At 40.5% G+C, this 24,779-nt stretch overlaps 1 protein-coding gene across 17 annotated transcripts in view; it reads left to right on the forward strand.

The window, feature by feature from the left end:
* Positions 1–24,586, forward strand: part of DMD (dystrophin) — a 2,108,520-nt gene extending 2,083,934 nt beyond the window's left edge. For 11 of the 17 annotated variants that reach the window (XM_075916549.1, XM_075916586.1, XM_075916651.1 and 8 more), the window contains 2 exons: positions 5,213–5,305; positions 22,220–24,586. In XM_075916549.1, coding sequence (XP_075772664.1) covers positions 5,213–5,305; positions 22,220–22,317 — 191 coding nt within the window. In that variant the 3' untranslated portion in view covers positions 22,318–24,586. Of the gene's footprint in view, positions 1–5,212; positions 5,306–12,294; positions 12,327–22,219 lie in introns of all 17 variants that reach the window. The other 6 variants (XM_075916236.1, XM_075916514.1, XM_006132941.4 and 3 more) reach the window with 2 other exon arrangements.
* Positions 24,587–24,779: the final 193 nt, after the last annotated feature.

Genomic DNA, 24,779 nt, shown 5'->3' on the forward strand with positions numbered 1-24,779 from the left:
GTTATTTTGAAATAACTCCTGCTTTCCTTGGAGAATAAGCTTCTTCTAAAATACTTATTTCGGGAGATATTATTTCAAAATAATTTATTTTGAAATAATGTCCTAGTGTAGACATACCCTTAGGTTTCAGGCCTTTAGTCGTTACCTTCCTCAAGTACAGGATCCTGCAATCCACTTCCTCCAAAACCGAGATTAAGGCTTCAGATTCCTACAATTCACTGTGATCATTTGAGCAAAGGTGCATTTAATTCATCCTCCACTATCCTGTTCTTTCCCAGGGATTTGTGACAGGGTTAACCAATGACTAGCCAGACTTGTGTCCTTTATTCAGAACAAAAGTATTACAGAGAAAATATATCTTGAAAACAATCAAGATGACATATATGCATGCCCACCTACCTTGCCAGGCAGTCATGCACCTTGGTCACAGAGACCCTGACTCTTTTTATGGGGGTCTGTCCCGCTAGGTCACATCCTGTAACAAAGAATTACTATAATTAAAGCAGTAATTGCCTACTAATGTAATGGAAGATTTAATTCAATGACTTCAAACTACTAATAGTTTCACAAAAGAAACAGTTTTAAGCCTATTGAAAATATTTTGATTTGTACAGATAACTAATATGCAGTAAGCTGATTTAAAATATATATATATATATTGGATTTTTTTTCCTCTTATCACATTATAAAATATTTTTGTTCAGAAGAAAAAAGTGAGTGCATGTGTGTGCGTAGAGAGACAACTTGTTGTCAATCTTAAATTAAATGGAGGTGGCAGATTTACCCCATACTGGATTTTTGTTCTGCTAACTTGAAAGTGATAATTTTACCATCATCTCATGTATGACCGGGGCAACAAAACTGACTATGGGAGGGGGGGACCTCCAAAAGTAACCAGTGAGGAGTAATGTACATTTGAGAGACTGTATAGTGCTGAAGCAATCTTAAAGTTAAATACAGTAAAACTCCAATAGTCAGGCACCCAACTGTCTGGCACCAAAATGGCACGTGCTCCTGACGGAACCGGGTCAGCCGCTGTCACGTGGGTTACAGCAGGGAGAGGAGGTGTTTGGCTCTGGGAAGGAGGAGGGAGGGACGGAGATTGGGTTACGCATGGTGTCCTGGCCAGCTCATTGAAAAGCCGGCCACTCAGCACACGTGCCCCAGCGCCTGGAGGGAGACGTGCAGCTGCTCCGGGACCTGAGCATAAGGTGGGGGGAGGGAGCAGGATCGGGTTACAGCAGGGAGGAGAGGTGTTTGGCTCCGGGGAAGGTGAAGGGGCGGGGGATTGGGACTGGCTCAGCGCACATGCCCCCAGTGCGTGGAGGGAGATGCATGGCTGTACCGGTGGCTCCGGGGACCCGAGCATAAGGTTGGGGAGAGGGGGATTGGGTTGGGAATATGCAGGACCTCCTGATACGCTGTCATATCCCAAAGGTGCCAGATTATCAGAAGTCTACTGTACTGGGTGAGAGGAGAGTAAGTCACAAGCAAAGTGGGGAGGGAACCATCAAGGAAATTGCTTGTTTTGTTCTTACTTTAGTTATCCTGCAATGTACACAAAATTCATTATGGATGTACTAATATGATTTGGATGAGCAATCTGAAGAAATGAACTGTGGTGAGCCTAATAATTTCATGACCATTTAATTACTACTTTGTAGGTATTTTCCCCTTTTCTATAAAATCTCTTAAACATATAGATGCAAAACCAAGAAGTCAGCAGTCACCAGTCTTCTTATTAAAAGAGGTCTTGTTGTATCACTAGTAAGGCCAAACCTACAGAAAATGGCTTTACATTGTGCATCCTGCAAAAGATGACTGCCATAAAAATAATTTGTTAAGCCTAAATTAGTTTTCTGAGACAAAAATGTAGGACAGTAAGATATTTAATTGATTTAATTGTCATCATAATGACACTTTCACAGTGAAGCTGCATTCTAGTACTGTGGGACACAGATTTAGGATCTTGTTAGCTTTGCTAAGGTGCATCACTTTTAACTGTTACAGATTGTGATGTGTTCTTCTCTCAGCCCAAAAGATTGGAGGCGATAGGTCAGGTTACTTTGAAGAATGGGGCAATAACTGGCCTGTGGGCCGGACATGGTTCACCAGAGTTAGCTCCTAGTGGGCTGCCTGCACTTCGGTAGGTATGGCCGCTTGCAGCTCCTGTTTGCTGTGAATTGCCATTCCTGGCTAATGGGATCTGTGGGAAGCAGTGTCCCAGTCCGCACCACTTACCGTAGCCCCCATTGGCTGGGAATGGTGATTGGTGGCCAATGGGAGTTTCAAACAACTGTGCCTGTGGAAGCAGGGTAAGGAAGCCTTCTCTTGTGGGAAGTAGACTCCGCTATGGTTATCCAGGTCACTGTGATCCCAAGGTTAGATTACTGCAATGTACTCTCCATGAAGCTACGCTGTCAAGCCATATGAAAAAATCATGCAGCAACCACAAAGTAGTTTTGCAAACAAAGCACATTACACTGTGTTCCTTGATCTGCACGGGCAATCGATTGATTCCTGGTTAGGGCTCAAGGTGCTGGTTTTGCCTTTCAGACACTAGGATCTGGCTTGCCAACGGGGGTGGGGATGAGGTGGCAGCTAGCCTGGGGCCTGGCAATTCAAAAGAGCAACTAAAACCTCAAGTGCTTTAAATCACCACCAGGACACCTGGTGATACACTCTGGAACTCATTCCCCAATTTAGTGCCTCATAGCCTGGAATTAGGGATCTTCAGAACACCTGGGTTACTTTTGCACCATATTTTTTATGGGAATTGGGAATGGATTGGACCTTGAGAGGGAGGTGAGGATGGCTGATTTGGGCAATGTAGTTTATGAAGAAAAGCTATACAGGGTGAGTCTTTGAGGTGTTGTTGGGAGCTGCTTGTATGATGTCGGGTGTCATTATTTTATTTAAATATAATTTAAACTATTTAACTGTAATTTTAAAATGAGGTAAAATTTGAATGCATTTAGAATTAAGAAAGGAGCAGCTAATACATTGTAAATAAGCATATATTGACATTGAGGCATGTATAGCTAAACTTCTATCTGTGCTTAATAATACCACTTTGGACATTAATCACCTCAGTAAGAACAAGAGCTAATGTTGGTCAGAACACAATAGGATTATTCCCTATTTTTTTAAAATACATATTTGGATGTTTTAGGACCAGGTTCTGCCTTCTCTATCCGGGTCTATTCAGGTATTCAGCCTGAGTAGTGGCAAAACCTGGCTCTGAATTCCCACCTTGGCATCCATCAGGGGCTGGAAGTGACTCTGGTTTTGTTAAGTTTTCAAAGGGCAGCATTTAGTATGAAAATAATTCCGTCCATAAAACTGAATCTACAGCCTTCTGGTCCAAAGCTGAGATGCATACTAAGCCAGACAGAAGCTGTCCTGTCAGACTTGGATTTTACATGTCTCTTACACAGGATGGACCTCCCTGGTCCGGGACCTGAGTGGTCCCAGATGAGGGAATTTGCCAGACCAGGGAAGGTCCCCTGTCACCAGCCCTCTCAACCTGCTGCCCCTCTCCACTACCAGCACTGCAGCTCGCAGCTCTGGCCCCACTGCCATGGCATCAGCCTGCTGACAGCCGGCACGCAGCCCCAATCTGGCTGCCAACCTGCCGCAGCCCCAGCTGTTTTGCCATGGCTTTAAACAGGCTTTCCGTACAGGACTGCCACAGCTCTGTCACCACTGCCAGGACAGCATGCAGCCTCGCTCAGACTGCCGTAACACCACCTCGCTGCCAGGCCGGCACACACGGGCTGTCCTGGCCCCAACTGGGTTGCTGGGCTGCCTCTGCCCCTCTACTACAGCCCCACTACTGACGACGGGCTACTGAGGCCTTGGCCCCACCACCACTAACAGCACCATGCTGGGGGTTCCCAGGGCAGGAGGGCCAGCAGCTGAAGCTCTCTTGTTCAGCAGGACCACGGAAGTTGCCGGACAAGAGAATCCCCGTTTAGGGATTACTGTAGTAGTAGAGATTTCACTGACAAGGAGTATCAAAAATAGGGGGGAGACTTGGTAGCATTAATATTCTTTAGGTGACATTGCTTTTCCAAGTCCAGTGAAGCAAGATGCCAGGTGGATTCTTCAATAATCCTAGAGCACTGTGCAATGGGACAAAGGATCAAATAATTTTCGAAATGCTGATGCATCTCTACTTGGGTTATTACAGATGGCAAAGCAGCTTTTGTGTCTTAATGGAGGATTAGACAAATAAGAGAGAATCTCATTCATAGAGAACCCTCCAGGTGTATTCTTTTAGAAACTCTGCTTTTTAAGCACTTCATTGCTATTAGGCTTCAGATTAAAAACTAAGCAAAATTACCCTTTCTTGTACAATTGGGCAGATGGCATTGATTATTTGAAAACATCAGGAAATGTAAAAATACCTATAAAGATGAAGTGTTCTGAACCTCCCAGTAAGCTTCTGCCTTATAATCCGATTATAGAAATCATGCAAAGGGACATATGGATTTTGGTTTGTTTGAACTGTTAAACATTTCACAGCACAATTGAATGTTCCTGGAGCATCAATCTGATGCAATTAAACTGTCAGAAATATTAATGTTGATGCGAATGTGTATTTCACTTAGTTCTGATTTACTCTGTTAGGCAAGACATGAAGATGGCTGCTCAAACTGCATTGCTCACAGCAGCAAAATTTGTTATCAATACTGGAATGAGGAAACCTATGAAACAAGGACTATCTTTTACATGAACTCCCTCCTCTTAGCAGACATTTTCCAGAGTTTTCTCCAGATCTCTTAATCGGTGTTCCCTATAAGCTGTACAGCCCCTTAGAAGAGATTTCAAAGCTGCCCAGCTGATTAGCAGAAAACTTCCAGCTAGATTTGTTTTTCCTGGTGGTGCACATTTGCACATACCTGGGTACACTTAAAATGTTATTCCACACATAGACAGAAAAGAATAGAGGGAACATTGCTGGTAATCCTCACATTCTTTGAATGAATTAAGCTTTAAGATGCATATTTGCCTGGTTTTACACTGCTTCATTAAAATGGAAAGCATATAAAAGTGTTAACCTTTATAATTTAGACTGGATATTAGTCAGGAGGATTTCTTTCAAGTGTACAGTCTCTGTAAGGTACAGGAAAGAAAAGTACATTAGTGATCTGTTTCCCAGATGTTTTTGCTGTGACATAAATGTTATGGTTTGGGTTTGTTTTTTAAGGTGAGGATGAGATGCTCAGCCCTCCCCAGGATACAAGCACAGGATTGGAGGAGGTGATGGAACAGCTTAACAATTCCTTCCCAAGTACAAGAGGTAAGCTTCAGTGACCTAGAAGCATATATCAGCATTTAAGAGGCAGTATGCATTCCTTAAAAATTGCACAATATAACAACCAGTAGCACCTCAGAGTTTTGAGCGCTTTGGGAATGGAGATTGTTCATAATTCTGTGCAAAATGTTATGGTTGCTCTTTCAGAAGTTTACTACTAAACATTGACTTAATACAGCTCTGAAATTTTTCTGTGCAGGAGAAAAATGCTGCTTTCTTTTTATATTTTAGTAGTTTATGACTGGGCCTGGATGAGGGATTTTTCCAGACCAGGGGATTTCAGGCCCCCTGATGCTGCCTCACACACCTCCCCCACCAGACTTCGTGGCTCCCCCACAGCCCAGCTGAGTCATGTGCCAGCTCCTGGCACCCGTGTCTCTCCCCACCCTCACAGCTCACTGAGTTGTACTCCTATTCCCTGCCTCTCTCCTCACCCCCACCCTCCTGCCGCCGCCCCTGTAGCCCTGCTGAGCCACGTACTGGATCCCAGGCCCCAGCTCGCCCCTACAATGAACCAGGACTCTGATTCTGGAACATCCATGGTCATGCCAGACCACGGATGTTCCTGGACCAGAGAATCACCGATTTCAGAGGTACAGCCTGTATACAGAATCTATTGGAAGCAGTGAGATGCTATAATTTATAATACGTTAATTAGCGTTTTAATAAAGGAAACGTTTTCTTACATGACAAAACCTGCAGATAGATCTGACCTGCAACATTCCCCACAATACACCTTTCAAAATCCATGCCTCTCGCAACCTATGGCACGCTGCATCCAGTGTATTAAATGTCCCAATAACAAATATGTTGGTGACAATCACTGCACTCTCAAATGAACTCTCTTGGGAACATGATAAAAGACAAAACCACCCTATCACTTGTAGGTGAACACTTTTCAAAAAGTAATCACTCTATATTTGATGTATCAGACCTCCTTTGTAAAGGAAACCTGCACAACACTGTCAAAAGACAAGTATGGGAGATAAATTCAGTACTTTGTTAGGAATGAAAGATCATGAACTGAACAAAGACACTGGATTTATGGCTTATTACAACAGTCTGTAACACTAACCCCCTCTTTTTGTGTAATGATTGTAGAGGCGTTAACAGGACACCCTACCTTGAATGATCCTTTGCAATATGTTCTCCTAACTCCTTAGGCTAAACAATCTGTCCCATGTTACGTTTTGCTGCAACCCTCAGGTGTACCTCTCTCAGACATGAGGAAGAATGCTTTGTGATTCAAAAGCTTGTCTCTGTCATCAACTGAAATTGACCCTTAAAGATAACATCTCACTCATCTTGTCTGTCTAGGAATACATGAATTTTCTAAACACAAAAGAGGGAGCAAATTTAGTAGCAGGCTGCATAGAGGTACAAATCCCTGAAGGCGGGGAGTTGGACTGGTCATTTAATACGATTTTCAGCTCTAACTTTTGATTGTGAGCAAGCGTGTTAAAAAGAGCATCAGAATTTTGTAGCATTTATTTAAAATAAATTTTATCACCTATGTTATAAAGGAATTCTTACAACACATGGAAAACTAAGCAGACAATCATAGATCTGTAGGGTGGCAAACATGCCATGGTTGGAAATGACCCTGAGAAGTCATCAAATGCAGACCCCAATGCTGTGACAGGACCAGATAAATCTAGGCCATCCCTGACTTGTATTTGTCCAACTTGTGTTTAAAAATTGTTGACTAATATTCAATTTGTGATCCACTGTTATCCTCAGATCCTTTTCAGCAGTACTATCACCTAGTTAGTTGTTATCATGTTGTAGATATATATTTGATTTTTCCTTCCTTCCACTTTGCACTTGTCTCTATTGAATTTTATATTGAATTCAGATCAATCATCAAATTTGCCACGGTTGTTTTGAATTCTAATCTGGTTGTTCAAAGTGCTTGTTACGTTTCACAAATTGTCATTTGCAGATTTCATAAACATATCTCCAGTCCATTATCCAAGTTATTGATGACAATATTGAATAGTGATACAGGATTGACTTTTGCAGGCCCCCACTAGATATGCCTTCCCAGTCTGATAGTGAATCATTTATAAGTGTCTTTTAGTATAGTCTTTCAATCAGTTGTACACCCACATTATGTTTTCATCTAGACCACATTTCCCTCATTTATTTATGAGTGCCATGTGGACCTGTGGTCAGAAGCTTAGGGGATGATCTACACTTGCACCTTCTTTAAAGAGAGGGATGCAAATGAAGAGATTGGAAATTGCAAATGAAGCCGGGATTTAAATATCCCGAGCTTCATTTGCATATTCGCGTTATGGCGCTATTTCGAAATAACAGATGCTGTTAAGACGTGGTTATTTCGAGAGAAAACCCTTCTCTCTAAATAACTGGTAAACCTCATTGTATGAGGAATAAGGGTTATTTCAAGAGAAGGGTTTTCTCTCGAAATAACCACGTCTTAACAGTGACTGTTATTTTGAAATTGTGCTATTTTGAAATAGCGCCATAACGCAAATATGCAAATGAAATGCAGGATATTTACATCCCGGTTTCATTTGCAATTTTGAATCTCTTCATTTGCATCCCTCTCTGAAAAGAGGGTGTAAGTGTACACATACTCTTACTGACATAAAAATATATCACATCTGCTGCTTCCCCTGTATCCACTGGGCCAGCAACCTTGTCGAAGAAGTAAATAAGGTTGGTTTGGTATGAATTGTTCTTAGCAAATCCATGCTGGCAAATCCTTATAATCTTATTCTCCAGGTACGTACAAGGGGATTGTTTTACTAATTTGTTCCACCTTCAGATTTACTACCCATTCTTCTCTGTTGGTCAAAATCAAATCTAAAATAGTTGTCTCTTTCCTCTTTCCTACTTCCTCCACTTTCTGAAACAAAATTTGGTCCCCAGTACATTGAGAACTTATTGAAAATGTTGTGGTTTGCCATATTACATGTCTAACAGATGTCTGGTTAGTTAAAGTCTCTCATTATTACTAGAACTTGTGTTCTGGATATTTCTGTTACTTTCTTGTGGCTCAGGCCTCAATACGCAAATCTTGGAAAAAAGTAGATGATGTCCCTGAATAGGTTTTTATAACTTTCTTTTTTTTAATTTAACCTTTCAGCAGTTTTTAAACAGTACTGAAAGAACGCTGTGCTCCTGGAAGAGTAGAAGGTTGGTGCTCAAAGCAGTTTAATTTCTTCAGGGGAAATTTTTGCTGAGTACCTGATGTTTGCTGTCCTTAAGGAATTTTCCTTTCCTTCCAGTCTCAGATTTCCCATGCAGGTTCCTATTGCTGGGCTGCTCGTACCAAATTCACAGCTGCTGCAGCTGCCTCAGACAGCTGCTGTGCTAACTCAAAACAGATGTCAAAGCCAGAGGTCTGACATTTGGAGGAAATGTACTATTAAATACCACCTCAGTGGTTTATTTAGCCCTGCTAGATAATGGGCCACAGAGGAAAACGTTTTCACACTGTAGATGTGCACAAATTACACAAACTTCAAGGAGTTTATTTACAGTAGATAGAGATCTTGGCTTGACAAAGCAGCAGCAGCGTTATGCAATTTTAAAAAATAAGAGCCAAGTTCATTTCTAGTGTTTAGCAGCTGAAACTCCATTGAAGTCAGTGGAACTGTGCCCACTTAAAACAAATCTTATCTTTATCCTGAGCCCACAGAACTCAGTGGCAGAGTTTCTGTGGAGTTCAGTGGTGCACAATCAGGAACTTAAATAGCAAGGTGAAAGGAGTCATAGACATACTTAGAAGAACATAAACCAAGTTGTAAATTGCAATGATTTTTTGTCAAAATTCAGCATTATTAATTTGTCAAGATACCATTTAATAAAAAAAAAGCCTCCTAGCATAGCTTAATGAGAATTAAGCAATAAATCTAAACTGGCATTGAAAATAGATTTATCACTTTTTATTATCCCGTTTTTATGTTCGTGCATGCACACACACACACAAACACATTTCCAGCAGTGCATTAGCTGTGTTCTGTCTTGAATACTGATAAGTTGTGCAGCTAAATCCTTACCTCCAGCACTGAAACTGTATCCATAATTCTCAGAATTTTCTCAGAAAAGTACTGGCATCCTTGTTCAAACTCTCCTGTCTACCTTTTATAGAATCAATGGAAGAACTCTCCCAGCCAGTAAACTGAATCTCAAAGTAAACCAGACCAAAAAAGGGGTGCTTCTGCTACTCCAGTCAGCATCCACAAAAATGCCAGTGCTCAACCTTCCCCATGACATCTGCAGTTAGTTAGATACAGGGAGCAAGATTCCTGAGGTCTTTCCAATATTTTGATGGTAGCACAGTAGCTGAGCCTTTGTCCCTGTTTCCTCAGTGGGAGCTGAGGTTGCTTTTCACCTTTGGGTATATATCAGGCCATATTAACATTGTTTGAGAATACATTAATGAAGTTCACGTGAAATGAAAAAGGTGTTTCCTTGACATCAGTAATGTTTGAAAACATATTTCAAGGCTAGATTTTGGTTTTGTTTTTGTTTGTTTTTTGGCGGGGGAATGGGAAAAATGTCTTAAACTATGACAAACCAGTAACTTGCATTGTTGTACATAAATATATAAATCTGAAGTGTAAGTCTGTTTATTACAAACTCCACTTACCACAAAGAAAATCTTCTTAACAACATTCTTTCTCCCTTTATTTTTGCAAACAAAAGTATGTACCTAGAACTGGGTATTCTGTTTGGGAGTGATCTGAGTTTTACTGTTTTCTCATAAAATATGCAGAAATATCCAAACTGATGTTCTTAATGGTGCTGTTCCTTTTCTGATTTTTTCCTCTGATTCTTTCAGTGACACAATTAAAAATTAGTATTTTAGGTTCGCGGATAAATCTTGCAAAGACCCATAAATGTCCTTATTTTTACACCTAATGAGCAGTGTTCCCTGTAAACTGTGCTTGTGCAGTCACTTGGGAAAGATTCAAATGCCATCCAGCTGATGAGCCGAGCACCCACAGCCAGATTTTTGTTTCGATTGGTGTTGCACATTTGTACATGCCTTGGTGCATGTACAAAAATGTATTCCACACGTGGATGGAAAAGATTAGAGGGAACATTTCCTATGAGTAGTCCTATTGATTTTTGTGGGATTAAAAGACAAACACCTGCATAAATCTGAACTATTTAAATTGTAAGCACTTTGGGGCATGGGCCATACCTTCAGGTATGGTCTTAATGTGAACCTCTTAGTTTATGTAAGCAGACCACTCTGTATGGTAAGTGAGCTGCAGCTACTGCACCGCTTTCTAGGAACTTTAAATACAATGATTACAACTTTGGCCCCAAAACATGTAGGTCTGTGCTAGCCAGTCAGCTTTCGGGATTGTGACCTTTGTGTCAATTTTTTTGAATGAGATTTTGTGACTAGTGGATTTATAAAATAAACATGATAGATTCTTCCTTTAGCTGTCTGGGACTGGGAATCAAGAAAATATCTGAGGAGAAAATAGCCTGAATACAGTGAAAAATATAGAATGCATATTATCTCATTATCCACCTTTAAATATTTCCTTCCAAAAATCTTCTTTGCAGTGATATCTATGAAAACTTAGTTGTGGTTAGGCTGCTGCTATATCATCACTGCCAGCCACCGGTAGTGTTTGTTGTTTCCATGTATATCTGTATTCATCTGGTATCTCTTGTCTTATATCTAGGCTGTAGAAAGATAAGATGGATGAGATAATATTTTTTACTGGACCAACTTCTGTTGGTGAGAGAAAGAAGCTTCTGAGCTGAAACAGAAGAATTGTTCTATGCAGCTCTCTCTCTCTTTCTCTTTCTCTTTCTCTTTCTCTTTCTCTTTCTCTCTTTCTCAGTTGTTGGTCCAGTAAAAGATCTTACCTCACTAACATTGTCTCCAATATTTTGGGACCGACACTGCATACCTAGATGGTAAGCTCTTAGGGGCAGATCCCCACTTATGTTCCATGTTTTATAGTGCTTAGCAAAGTAGAATTCTGGCCCCATGGCTATGGCTCGTCCTAGGTGCTATAATGATACAAAAAAATCAACAACATAGCAGTGATATAAAGAGTAAATCAGTTTTTTACATTACCACAGTGTATATTTTATTGGCATAGGTTCTGGGGTTAAGGTGCTTCATACTGATGGGAGAGATTATTATTGAAGAGAATTTTGTCCAGGCAAAAATATGTACCCTATGAACAAGATCTTTGATACCCTGAGTAAGGGGGCAATCTTGCAAGTTAAAGACAAATCTAATGTCTCAGACATTTCATTTCATTTCATTCTAAAGTCTAGAAGAAGCCTCTCGATTCTTGGTCATTTCCTAAACTCTTTTTCTTTCATCTCCATTTGAAAAAGATCACCTTTCCTTCCCTCTCTTGTCCCTCAGCCCCTTTATGCTCTTAGTAAGGTTCCCAAAATGCACGCCAATGTCTGGATGTTACATATACATGTGTACAATAACATATGTACAATAATTCATTAGAATGCCATATGAATAGACTTATATCTTAGGCACAAAGGTAGGATATTCAGAGCAGAATAAACGCTGTAATGTCTATGAAATGTGCATAAAATATGAAGTCAGGGAAAAAATATTTTAGTATGTATGTTGGCTAGTAGGAATTCTTGAAATCAATATAATCATAATGCCGAGTTAGAAAATGGATTTAGAACATCAGTGCTGTTCTTGCCCCTAGTGAAAGGTTTTTAGTTGATTGATTTCAGTAGACGTTTTCACTATATCTGTACTTGGCTATGTTAAAAGCAATAAGCAAGGATTTTTATATTTACTCTTGATTTGATCAGCACTCAGTTGCCCATGGTATTAAAGGTTCTATATTCCTTCATTTTTTATTAAGCAAATACATATATTATCCTGGAATTAAATTCCTAAGTGGAGACAGAAGTATCTTTGTCAGCATAAACTACTATTAATTTATTTGTGGTTTTGTTTTTCTTTTTGCTACCTTTACCTGTTACTAAAGGAAGAAATGCCCCCGGAAAGCCAGTAAAAGAGGTTAGTGAGATTCAGGCTCACTGCCATGGCTTCTGTTTGTCACATTTTGCTGTCTGTGTGGAAGCTGTGTAGCTTATTTGTTGTGTTTTCCTGAGTGCATGCCACAAACATGTCCTAATATACAATGCCTCTCAACTTTCAATGGGGAAAGTGTTACAACAGAAGTAGTCCTTACCTACAAACCCCACAAAGATGGAAATCAGGGGGTAGCAGAAGATGTTACTATATTAAAATAAAGTCATTATTTAGCACATATGGTTGGAAATTATTGGCTGTTATTAACTTATTCCTGTACATACGCAGAATTGTTTTCTAGTTATCTATAGAATCAAAGTAAATCATTTTTTTCTTTAGGATACTGAAGGTTGAGAGGTATGAAAATCTTACACTTAATTTTTAGATTGCAAATTCAGTTTTGCACAATAATGAATGCTGTTACCATCCACTGCTTTCACAGTGATGCATTCAGTATAAACGAATAAAGTATTTTTTGTGTGCCTTTCTAATGATCAGGTTGATGAAAAATGGCTTTCTATAATGCTCAGAGCTTTTAGAAATTTACTTCTTTGCCTATTACTGGAGTGAAAATGTTTTGTGCAGTGTCGTCATATTACCATTTTAAGTATTGCTAGTGAACTTTTTTTTATTGTTAAGCTATTCTTTGCACTCCTACAGGTATAATATTTGAAAGCTGAAATGCCCAATGAAATGATTATGCAAAATAAAATATTCAGAAGCTACCTTAGTGTAATCACAAATAGCTGTGAAACGAATTTGCAGAAAATCATGCATGGAAGATGCTTAGAATGAATGAATCAGGAATTTAAAAGGTAGCCAACTATATGATATACTGTACCTGCAATGGGGAGAGCCTGATAGTGGCATACTCCAACTGTGTCTACGCTGAGGCTGCGGGGATAGGGTATAGGGAGGATTAGCCACCAGTGTAGCTAAACAACTGTGGCTGAACGTGCTACATTGGCCTAAACTGTGATTTTCACGGGTACAGTTTACCCTGCAGTGTGCTGCACTGGTACAAAGCATCTGCACTCCATGGACAGCTACATCAGTGACTGAACACTTCACAGTAGACCAGCCTTTCCTCAAGGGAGATATCTGGTGCTTGCTTATTAACTTTTTCATCAGCAGAGTATCTGACACTTCATCAAGCAGATTGCACCTGTTTAAAAATTCTATGGAAATGATTTGGTATTCAATTCTGCTAATTAATGGCCCTTAAGAACTGATGATTAGGCTCCATCAGAGCAGAGCAGGCCCTTGATGCTGATTTTCATTGTCCACGGTTATATTTCCATACATCATTAACAAAGACAAAATGGGGTGTGTGTGTGTGTGTGTGTGTGTGTGTGTGTGTGTGTGTGTGTGTGTGTGTGCGTGCGTGTGCGCGCACGCGCGAGCGAGAGATCCTTTAAAGAACTGCTACTGCCCTGGCTTTAGAAAGTATGCAATTGCTAATTACTGAAAATCCATTTCCCTAATCCTACGAGTACTGAGCACCTCCAAAGAAATGTTCGGCACCCTCAACTCTTGTTTCAGCTCTGTGGGAATTAAGCGTGCTCAGCAGTTTGCAGGATTGAGAGCTAACTTCTCTTACTCAGACAACATGAACATGAAATCTTCATGCCAAAAAATATTTCTCTGTCTAGTTATTGTGTAGCTTTAGGTTTCCATGTTGGTCAGTTTGTGTGAAGCCAGACTGTGCAATTAAAACATAAGCAGATTTTTGCTCCTCTTACTCATGTTGAGTAGTGCCTTACTCTGTGAGTAGGCCCATTGATTTCAAGGTGCTACTCACCAGAAATGAGGCTGTCTGAATCTCGCTCACCAACATGAAGAATTGTTCCTGGTTTGAGGCAAGGGAGTTAGACATTTGCACTGCTGAAGTACAGACAGTATTGTGGGGGTTTTAATTTACTTGCTAGCCTGTCTTTAGAGTCTGAATACTGCACATTTATTTCTATAACAAGCTGCACTGTGAGATTGATATTCAATTACTGTATCCTCCCCCAAAGGCCTTAATTCCAATACAGCCTCTAAAGCAAATTCAGCAGATACTATACACAGACATCGTGCTGTATGTGACAGGAAATGATGCAGTTAGTGTCTACAGAAATATACTGTTGTCCTGCTTTCAAGGGAAGTACACATGCATTATTGTGCACATCTTTTGTACAAGAGTAGGCTAAATTAACACTTTCCATGTCTTTTTTCCCTTTGTTATTACATTTTGAAGCTGATGATGATGTTTGTGAAGAACGCTCTTTTTCTTTTCATCCTTGAAACATCTATAGGCTTAGGCCATGTCTACGCTATGAGATAAGGTGGAATTTATTAAGGTTGATTTTTTTAGCAAAGTCACTGCGCACAAGAATTTGACATATTTTGAAGTAGCACATCCCCAGTCTGGTGGCTACCATCAGTTTTGAGAGGGATGAATTGTGGGTAACTATCCCATAGTGCCTGTGCCTCTTTGCATTCTTAGTTATCCTCCCAAAGCATGCTGAGACCAAAACTATGCAGCGGGCAGTTCTGGGTACGTGTCATCCACACTCATTTCCTCCCTCCCCCCTGCAGTGGCAAACAGTCGACTTGCGCCCTTTTTTCTCTTGCTGGTTAGCCATGTAGGCACCATAGCAGCATGAGCATGGACCCCCATCATCATCAAAGCTTTATGATGCTGACATTAATCTCGGTGCACCTAATGCTGGAGTATGTCCAGAGAATATTCCAAGATCTACCAAAATGATGAAGAAATCTTAGGAGGCTATGAACATGCTGTTCTGTGAAGCATGTGAGTTGAGCAAATTGTAGCTGTCACTGGCATTCGATCCTCTGGACGCATCCAAATGCCAATTCTAGTACCGTGAGACAAGCACAGACTGGTGGGGTCATGTTTTAATGCAGGTATGAGACAAGTGTATGGTCACTTTCATGGAAGTTTGCAAATTGCTTTCGCCCACACTGAAATGCAAGAATACCAGAATAAGACTCACTTTCACAGTGGAGAAGCAAGTGGCAATAGTCTTGTGGAAGCTTATAATGTCACAGCTACCTGTCAGTTAGGAATCAATTTGGAGTGGGGAAATCTACAGTGGGCACTGTTGTGATCCAAGTAGCCAAGGTAATACATACCCTTATGCTATGGAGGGCAGTGACTCTGGGAAATGAGGAGGACATAGTGGAGTGCTTGGCTATGGTGGGGTAATAGGGATGTGTGTTCCATCTATCTTGGCATCTGACCACTTTGCAAAGGAGTACATAAACTGGAAGGGGTACTTCTCGACGTGCTGAAGGGCCTGGTGGAACACAAAGGCCATTTCACCGACATCAGTGTGGAATGGTCGGGAAAGGTGCTGGATGCGTGCTTCTTTACTAACTCCTGTCTGCTGAGCAAGTCACAAAGCTGGAACCCTTTTTCCCCAACCAGAAAATTACAATCAGAGATATTGAAATGCCAGTCGTGATCCTTGGTGACTTATCTTACCCTTTGCTCCCATGACTTATGAAGCCATACACAGGCAGCCTGGACCCCAGTAAGAAGCAGTTCAACTACAGGCTGAGCAAGTTCAGGATGGTGGTAGAATGTACCTTTGGATATTAAAAGGGAACATCCCGTATTCTGCTAACTAGGTTAGCTCTCCGCAAATGCAACATTCCCATTGTGGTAGTAGCCTGCAGTATGCTCCATAATATGCATGAGAGCAAGGGGTAAATGTATCTGTTCAGTTGGAATACTGTGACACAGTGCCTAGCCAGGGATTTTGAACAGCCAGACACAAGGGCAATAAGGAGAGCACAGCACCAAGCGGAGATGCAGTGAAAAAAAGTTTTATGAATGGCCAGTTTTGAGAGTGATGCATGTTGCCCTCAGTGAGGTGCCCCTGCATTCAGTGTGCTTGCCTGAAACCCCCACCCCTTCATATACAAGCAATCAAGAGACTGTTGTTCGCAAATCATGCATTCTTATTAAAGGAACTGAGAGCAGGGACAGAAAAGAAGTCCAGAGCAAGTGCTCACAGTTGTGATAAGGACAGTCATTTGGTGCATGACTCATCCTTGAGGGGTGAGTGTGAGTCTACCCTTGACTCTCTCCCTCTCCTCCTGCATTCTAGTGCCCCTGGGAGAGGAAGCTATGGAACTTTGAGAGGAGGGAATATTGGTCCTTCCTGATCAGGAAGGAGTCCTGGAGTGCCACCATGTAGTCCATCACTGCCTCCATAGATGACAGCACTATTTACTGGTGCTTCACTTCCCATTCCCAGCACGTTCTCCTTTTCTCATGCTCTGCACACATATCCTCCAACAGCATATTCCTCCACTCATGTACACCTACCCTGTCCAAGCTAGTGTATTGCCTTTGCTCCTTGAACATTTCTTCTCTAGTCCATTTTCACCTGTGGATTTGTGCCAAGCACACAGCTTGCAGGACCATTGGAGTGTGCAGCAGGCTGACTGCTGTTCCTGCTGTAATGAAAAGTGAAGGGCAGACTTTACAGGAAATACTGTAGAGTGTAAAGCCTAATCTGTTAGAACAAAATGAAGGTCTGTCAAAAGACAATAGGGATGTGTTATGTACAAGGCCACAGTTACGCTTGTAAGCAGTCACTTTACAGCAGGTACACCATAGAGTTCTTAGGGGAGCAGCTGGACCCGGTTTGGCAGCAAGCACTGTAAGGGACAGGCCAGGGATGAGCCTGAAGATTGTGTGGGGAGCGGTTCTGATTGTGGCAGTAGGAAAAGGCAGTGGCTTATTGGTCATCCTTGCGCTTGGCACCTCCTGTTTGCCAGGAGTGAATGAGTGGGTGAGAGGAGGGAGGAGATTTGGTCGAGGCAGCAGGGCATGGGCCTAAGCCATGCATCACTGTGGATGAGAAAATGGAGGTTTACTACAAAGGCCTAGGCTGATGACCTCGATGAAGAAGGGGAAGCTATCAGTCTTCTCCAAAGATATCAGAGCATGATACCAGTCTTCTCCAAATCACACAGAGCGATAGGGAGTGGATGCTGACTGAATGTGACCAGAAACCAGGGCCTTAGGCTGCACTGCTTTGTGCTGCAATGACTCCAGACCCCTTACTTCTGACTTGGCATGAAAAGATGTCCTACTACAAAGAATGGAATAAGGCAGGCCTCCCCAGAAACATTCTGAGATGGGTGAAAGAGTTCTTCTGTGAGAGCTCGATGGAGATGGAGCGGGAATCCTCCCTGCACATCTCCAGATATGTTAACAAGTTGTTCTGGGGGAATTCTTCCCTCCCCCCCTCCACCTTGTATGCACAGTGGACACCACAGATCACACCCAATTGCTTTCACCCACTTTTAGCAAAATATAAAACATTTAAACTTACCAGAAGTGCCCGCCTGGGATCAGTGCCTGACTGAGAAATCCTGAGAAGAGGGGATTGTCTCCAAAATTATAAAAAGTTCTTGGCGCTTTGTGACCTTGGTTGCCCCACTCCCCTGCTGATCATTCTCCTCCTCCTCATTTTCCTCATCTATGCTCTTCTCCATGCTGTTACCTGAGGCTGCCAAAGGAGTGTCTTGGGAGGAATCTACAGACTGGCTGGGGAAACTGGTTGAGGCCTTCCTCCCCACCCCTAGGATTGCGAGCAGCTGCTTGTAGAAGAGGCATGATTGCAGTGATTCTCCACACCATCTGTGTGCCTCCTTTATCTTGTGATACACCTGCCACAGCTCCTTTGTTTTCACGCAGCTCTGTTGGGCGTCGTGGCATATCCTTTGTCTTCCATGCCCTTTGCAATCTAGGCATAGATAGCGGTGTTCCTTTTGCTGGATTGCAGTTCTGTGAGAACAGATTCCCCTCCCCACACAGCAGCGAGTTCAGAACCTCCAACATGCTCTATGCTTGTGCTTGTCTGTGACCCTGGGAACTCATGGAACTTGAACTCATGGTGAGGTGTGCTGCTTAGGTGTGCTGCTTGCTCTGAGGTCTGCTCACCACGCTGGCCACACAGGAAATGAAATTCAGATTTTTCCTGGGGCTTTTTCTGGAAAGCAACAGAGTTGAAAGTCATCGCAGGCCACTGTGGGTCACACCTCCCAGAGGCTAAGAATGTCGACTTTCACACTGTTGCATCTGCACTACCAGTATATCGACCATGCCAGTTCGAATTTAGCAGTTACTCCTTGTGAAAGCAGGAGTACAGAAATTGACTTTAATAGCACTTTAAGTCGATGGAATGAGTTTGGTAAAGTGGACTCATTGTTTAGAAAATCAACCTAATATGACTAAGTTCGATCTAAACTCCCAATGTAGACCAGGCCTGAGGAACATTTTTGTCTTTAGTGTGATGTTACAAAAAAATGAGAGTTGAATTAAGGATCTCTTTGACAGCTCAATTATATGAAAAGTACTGTAATAATAATACTGCCTGAGATTCTGTAATGGGTTCTAAACTGTTCTGTTTGCAGAATATTCCCCCCCCCCCCCCCCATTTTTTTTTTTGGCCTGCATTTTAATAAGAAATGGAGTGATGTTTCATTTCAGGTGGTTCTAGTGAACAGAAATATAACCCAAGTGTAACAATAGTCCTACTGTAGGCTGCATGGAAGATGACCTATGTAGTGCACATATGACCAGGAAAGCCATGCTTGTATTGTTCTCAGTTCCCTGTGGTCATGAGAGAATAAACACCCTGCACACCCACATTGCCTTTCTCGCCTGCATGGTCTAGGAAGGGCCACTTGAATTGGAAAGGGGCCTGCAGCCGATGAGGACAACAAGGGCTACTCACTGCTTACCTCCCCTACCACCTGAACAAGGGGACACAGAGAGTGAGAAGAGCTTGAAGAATGAGCTGTAATCATGCAGAAAAGATGTGCAGTAACAGATTTCCCCCATGCTGAACAAGTGAGGATGGGGAGGGATTGAGAATCTGAGTCACAGCTCCATCTCTGCTCACTAGGCAGTGACAGGCCCTTCTTTATTCAGGGCAGATTGTACATTTCTAGGTTCATCCTCCTCTGTAAATTGACTTCTAATTTTTCTTGTAGCTGTTGCTAATCTCCACCTACAGAAATTACATAATTAATTGTAAGGTACTAATATTCCATAAAAGCAAGTATGGTATAACAGGGGAGGGGACCACAGGACGATCAAAACCTGAAACACAGCAAGTGGCATTAAAAATAATGGTGGCAGCAACAAAAATATGTCATGATATATCATATATCATACTGGAGAAGGTTGTTTTTATTGCCACTTCTATGGGAAGATCTACATAACTTGTTCTTGGATCTGAACATGTGGGAGTAGCTGTGATAATCCCAAAAGTACCCAAGCAGCAATTTAAAGAAAATTTTATTGTGCTATTATTATACTATTTGGATATAATAATAGAATACAAGGTTACGTCTGACTACATAAAGGTTTTATTGGCCCTTCTGTTGGATGCCAGCAAAACTCACTCATGATGGTACATTTTATGTTTGCTTATACTATGGTTTTGAAATTGTTTTTGAAAATATTGTATTAATTTTTATCAGTGGTGTTACTGCTAAAATCAGGTTGCCTTAGTTACCAGATCTGTGAATGACAAAAAAATAGTATGAACGAATATTAAACAATTCTAAAAAGGATCTAAAATCGCTTTTCTGTTAATCTATGGAATGCGGCTTTTAAGGTCTGATATCTTGGTCTGCCAGGGCTAGAAATGAATGGTGTTATATCACTTGAATAACTGGAATTCCAGATTTTTTTTCTAGCAGATTACAAGATAACTGAGTGTGACCACATCAGTATTAATATTGTCACTCATTAGTGTTTGGCCTTTGCAATTTTCAGCCCCTCCTTTTTTTCCCCGAGTTTATGATTTGGGGTAGATACAGGTGAAAACATTTTGTGGTAAGTGTTTTAAAGACTAAAATAGAGGTTTTGTGGAAGTAGCATGCAGGACTAAAGTATTCATTGTATGATTTCAGGTGATGCAGACCATTCCAAATGTATGCCAATAAAACCTTTATACTATGCCATATAAGTGCATATGTATCATATAGGTGGAGCACATAGAGACAGCAACCATTTTTTAAAGATGTTTTTACTCATGTTTAACTTACTCAGACTTTCACTTTTCAGGCTGAATTTTCCAGGGCTGATCTCTCACAGAGTTATGTCTATCTATGTATTTATTTATAAGGTTGAGCAAAAAATGAATCCATTGTTTTTGCATTGGTAGAGTGCAAAGAAGAAAATACCCCAATTTTTCAAATTAAAAGCATGAACATAGGACTTGTGAAAGGTGCCACATGTATAGCTAAGGAAGCTGAAATTCTGTGTTTATCCACAGCAAAGGAGGAAGTGATGCAAGCTTCCTTACACAATCCTTATTATAGTTACACAATCCTTATTATAGTTACTAGCCTTGTTGTAAAAGAATTTTGCTCTCCGCAACATAGAGCCAGCACCCTTTGGTTTTCTTTATGAGAGAGAGACTGAACAGGGAGGGAACTGACTTTTGCAGGATTGCTCACTACCTCATTCTCTCTCATGCTATATCTAATTTAAATTTATATCACCAATGAGAATACAATATGATGGGGACTAATTTGGCTAAAACTACTTGAGAGAGATCTTAGAGTCATTGTGGATAGTTCTCTGAAAACATCCAGTCAGTGTGCAGCGACAGTCAAAAAAGCAAACAATGTTAGGAATCATTAAAAAAGGGATAGAGAATAAGACAGAAAATATCTTATTGCCTCTATATAAAACCATGGTACACCCACATCTTGAATACTGTGTACAGATGTGGTCACCTCATCTCAAAAAAAATATAGTGGCATTGGAAAAGGTTCAGAAAAGGGCGACAAAAATGATTAGGGGTTTGGAACAAGAGATTGAGGAGAGATTAAAAATACTTGGAATTTTCAGCTAACAAAAGAGGAGACTAAGGGGGGACATAATAGAGGTCTATAATATCATGACTGGTGTGGAAAAAGTGAATAAGGAAAAGTTATTTTCTTATTCCCACAATGTAAGAACTAGGGGTCACCAAATGAAATTAATAGGGAGCAGGTTTAAAATAGAAGGAAGGTTTTTTTTCCACCCAGTGCACAGTCAGCCTCTGGAACTCCTTGCCAGAGGATGTGTTGAAGGCTAGGACTTTAACAGGGTTCAAAAAAAAGCTAGATAGATTCCATGGAGGTTAGGTCCATCGATGGCTATTAGTCAGGATGGATAGGAATGGTGTCCCTAGCCTCTGTTTGTCTAGATATGGGTGACAGGAGAGGGATCACGTCAGGATTACCTGTTGTGATCCCTCTCTCTGGGGCATCTGGTATTGGCCACTGTTGGCAGACAGAATACTGGGCTAGATGGACCATTGGTCTGATCCAATATGGCCGTTCTTATGTTCTTAATAAATTGAACATTCTTTTCCTAATTGCCATTGTGAACATCTCAGCGACATAGCATTGGTAGAATCTGTTCAGGAGTCCCAGGATGGTAGTATAGCTGAAGAAATGTAGATTAGGGTGCAGGAGCATTGCATGTGAAAATCTAAAATTTGGTTTGTGGGGATACTTATGCATGTGACTTTGAAATTTGACACAAGCATGTGTACATTTCTGAAAAGCAAACACATGAGGCATTGCCAAAGTGCATTACTATACAACTTCAAATCAGTATTGCTTGTGAAGTTTTCTGCAAGATTCACTGAACTCCTCTAACAATTGTGCAATGAGCATCGCATGATCCCAAATGACTTTTTATATGGTATGGGGATTCTTCAGTACAATATTCCAGGTTGTACTCAGCATGGAATTGTGTAGTGATATTCATGGCAAGTGATGTGTTCATAAGAATTCACTGATCTGCCCCATTCTTAATGTCCTTTTCTTTGCCTTTTCTTTTTCAGGCCACAATGTAGGGAGCCTTTTCCACATGGCAGATGACCTGGGCAGAGCAATGGAAACCTTAGTTACAGTGATGACTGATGACAAGGCATTAGAATAGCAAGATGCGTTTTACAACTTCAGGCGTCCCGCATGGTTTTTATAAAATTCATACAACAAAGAGGATTAGACTGTAAGAGTTTACAAGAAAACAAATCTATATTTTTGTGAAGAGTAGTGGTACTATACTGTAGATTTCAGTAGTTTCCTAAGTCTGTTATTGTTTTGTTAACAATGGCAGGTTTTACACGTCTATGCAATTGTACAAAAATTATAAGAAAACTACATGTAAAATCTTGATAGCTAAATAACTTGCCATTTCTTTATATGGAACGCATTTCGGGTTGTTTAAAAACATTTATAACAGTTATAAAGAAAGATTGTAAACTAAAGTGTGCTTTATAAAAAATAATTGTTTATAGAAATCCCCTTAAAAAATACAAAAAAATTGAGGCAGTACATTTTAGTATCATTTCAGCTCTGTAATTGTACCAGAGATGTATTCATGTTCTGTGTTCTTTTCCTTCCTTAGCAAAGAAGGTATTTCCTGCAACACCACCAAAACAACTGACTTACCTTTCATATTGTTTTTTGTCTGACTACGGTTGGCTTAAAAAAAATCTTAACTTCCAACTGAGGTAGTTTTTCCACCTCTTTCCAGGTAAAATTAAGGATTACATGAATCATCCAGCTAGTCTGCAATAATGAAATGAAAGAGCACATTACATGACAATGCTATCTTCAGAGCTTGCAAAAATAAATTGCAAATCTAATAAATACCCTCTACTCCAGCTGTTTCTTCTGCCGACTAAAATCCTGAATGTGGTTAGAAAAGAAACATAGGAATCGCCTTACCGGATTAAACCTTTGGTCCTTATAGTCCGGTATCCTGCCTCTGTCAGTGGCCAGCACATGATGCTTCAGCAAAAGTTCAATATGCTTCCTCCCCACCCATAATGTCACCTTTGTGAGATGCTGTAGGTGGGGTGTAGAGGGAAGGAGATTCCTTCCTGACCCCTGCTGCTAATCAGCTTCTGCCTAGAATCGCGAAGTAATTATTCATATATCATCAGCTTGCATAGGTACCAATGTTATTTAATTATCATAAAGATACCCAATCCTTTGTGGGGGAGGGGTAATACCTACACAATATCTGTCTCAATCCCTTGTGGCAGCAAGTTCCACATTGTTTAAAGCTTTGTGGTGGCAGTGTAAAAGATTTATTCCTGTTCCTATATGATAAATAGTTGAAGGTGCAACACTGTTCTCTAAAATATTCATCAGCAAAAGAAGAGACCCCCTGCCACCATCAGTATTTTGTTCCTCTCTGTTTCTTCTGCAAGTGATGCCGCACAATTAATGATATCGGAGAGAACAGAAAATAGATTAAATGATTAAACAGCAACTCTAGCAAAAGCTTTACCATTTCATTTCCTTTTAAATCACTTAGAAATACACCATGTGACTTACATTACTTTGCAAGGGTAAAAATCTGTTATCTCTTGTATGAAGTGTAATTAAAAGTTGGGAGAGATTTTATTTTACTTCAAATGCTAGTTAACATTGAATATGGCTAGTCATGCTATTTCTACCTCACTTTGGTTTTGTGGTGTTCCTGACAATTACATACAGATGTTACATTGTCACCACTTGTCCATTGTGTGAACCAATCTCATCATTTAATACTAATATATTTTTTAAAATAATAAAAGAAACCCAAATCACTACTTTCATAATGAAGAGCTCTTTAAATGCTTTATTTACAGTGGGTACCCTGTAAACTTCTGGTTGCCTTCCTTCAGGAAAGTTCAAATAAAGAGATAAGGGAATGGATTTGTTTTTATTTCTTTTGTGCTTGTTAAGTTAAACCTCTTCAAAAAACCAGAGGCGAATGGATTGCACGATTGTTTTCATCAGGGTTTCTTTTTGTTGGTTTTATTTTATAGACATTAGTTTTGGAGTGAATCTGTTAAAATATTTAAGAATTTAAGAGCTTTATTGCTGCTTTTTTAAGCATAATTTGGGAATTATTTCAGGTTCCTTATAACCACAAAGTATTAAACTGTAAAACATAATCATTGTAACTGACTACATAAATATCATATGGCATGTTATTTCATTGTTACTCAGTACTAGTTTATTACTTGGATATCATAAAATATTGTGTTTTAACACCAACACTGTAACATTTACTAATTTTTTTATAAACTTCAGTTTTACTGCATTTTTCACAACATATCAAATTTCACCAAATATATGCCTTACTATTGTATTATAATCTGCTTTACTGTGTATATCAATAAAGCACGCAATTATGTTATTAATCTTTATGGAAGTGCAGCATTTATTTAGTGGCTTTATCTTCCAAGTTTTATGGAGGTCCTCTGAGTGACATACCATCCAATGTAATCCCTAATGTACCCCTCAATAAAGTACACAGTGGGCTAGAAGTCCCATGTAATTTGGGATGAGGGGCAGGGAACCTCAGCTTGTAACATGTGGGACTAAACTAACGCACAAAGC

Source organism: Pelodiscus sinensis, chromosome 1, assembly GCF_049634645.1.
Source record: "Pelodiscus sinensis isolate JC-2024 chromosome 1, ASM4963464v1, whole genome shotgun sequence".
Lineage (NCBI taxonomy): Eukaryota > Metazoa > Chordata > Testudines > Trionychidae > Pelodiscus > Pelodiscus sinensis.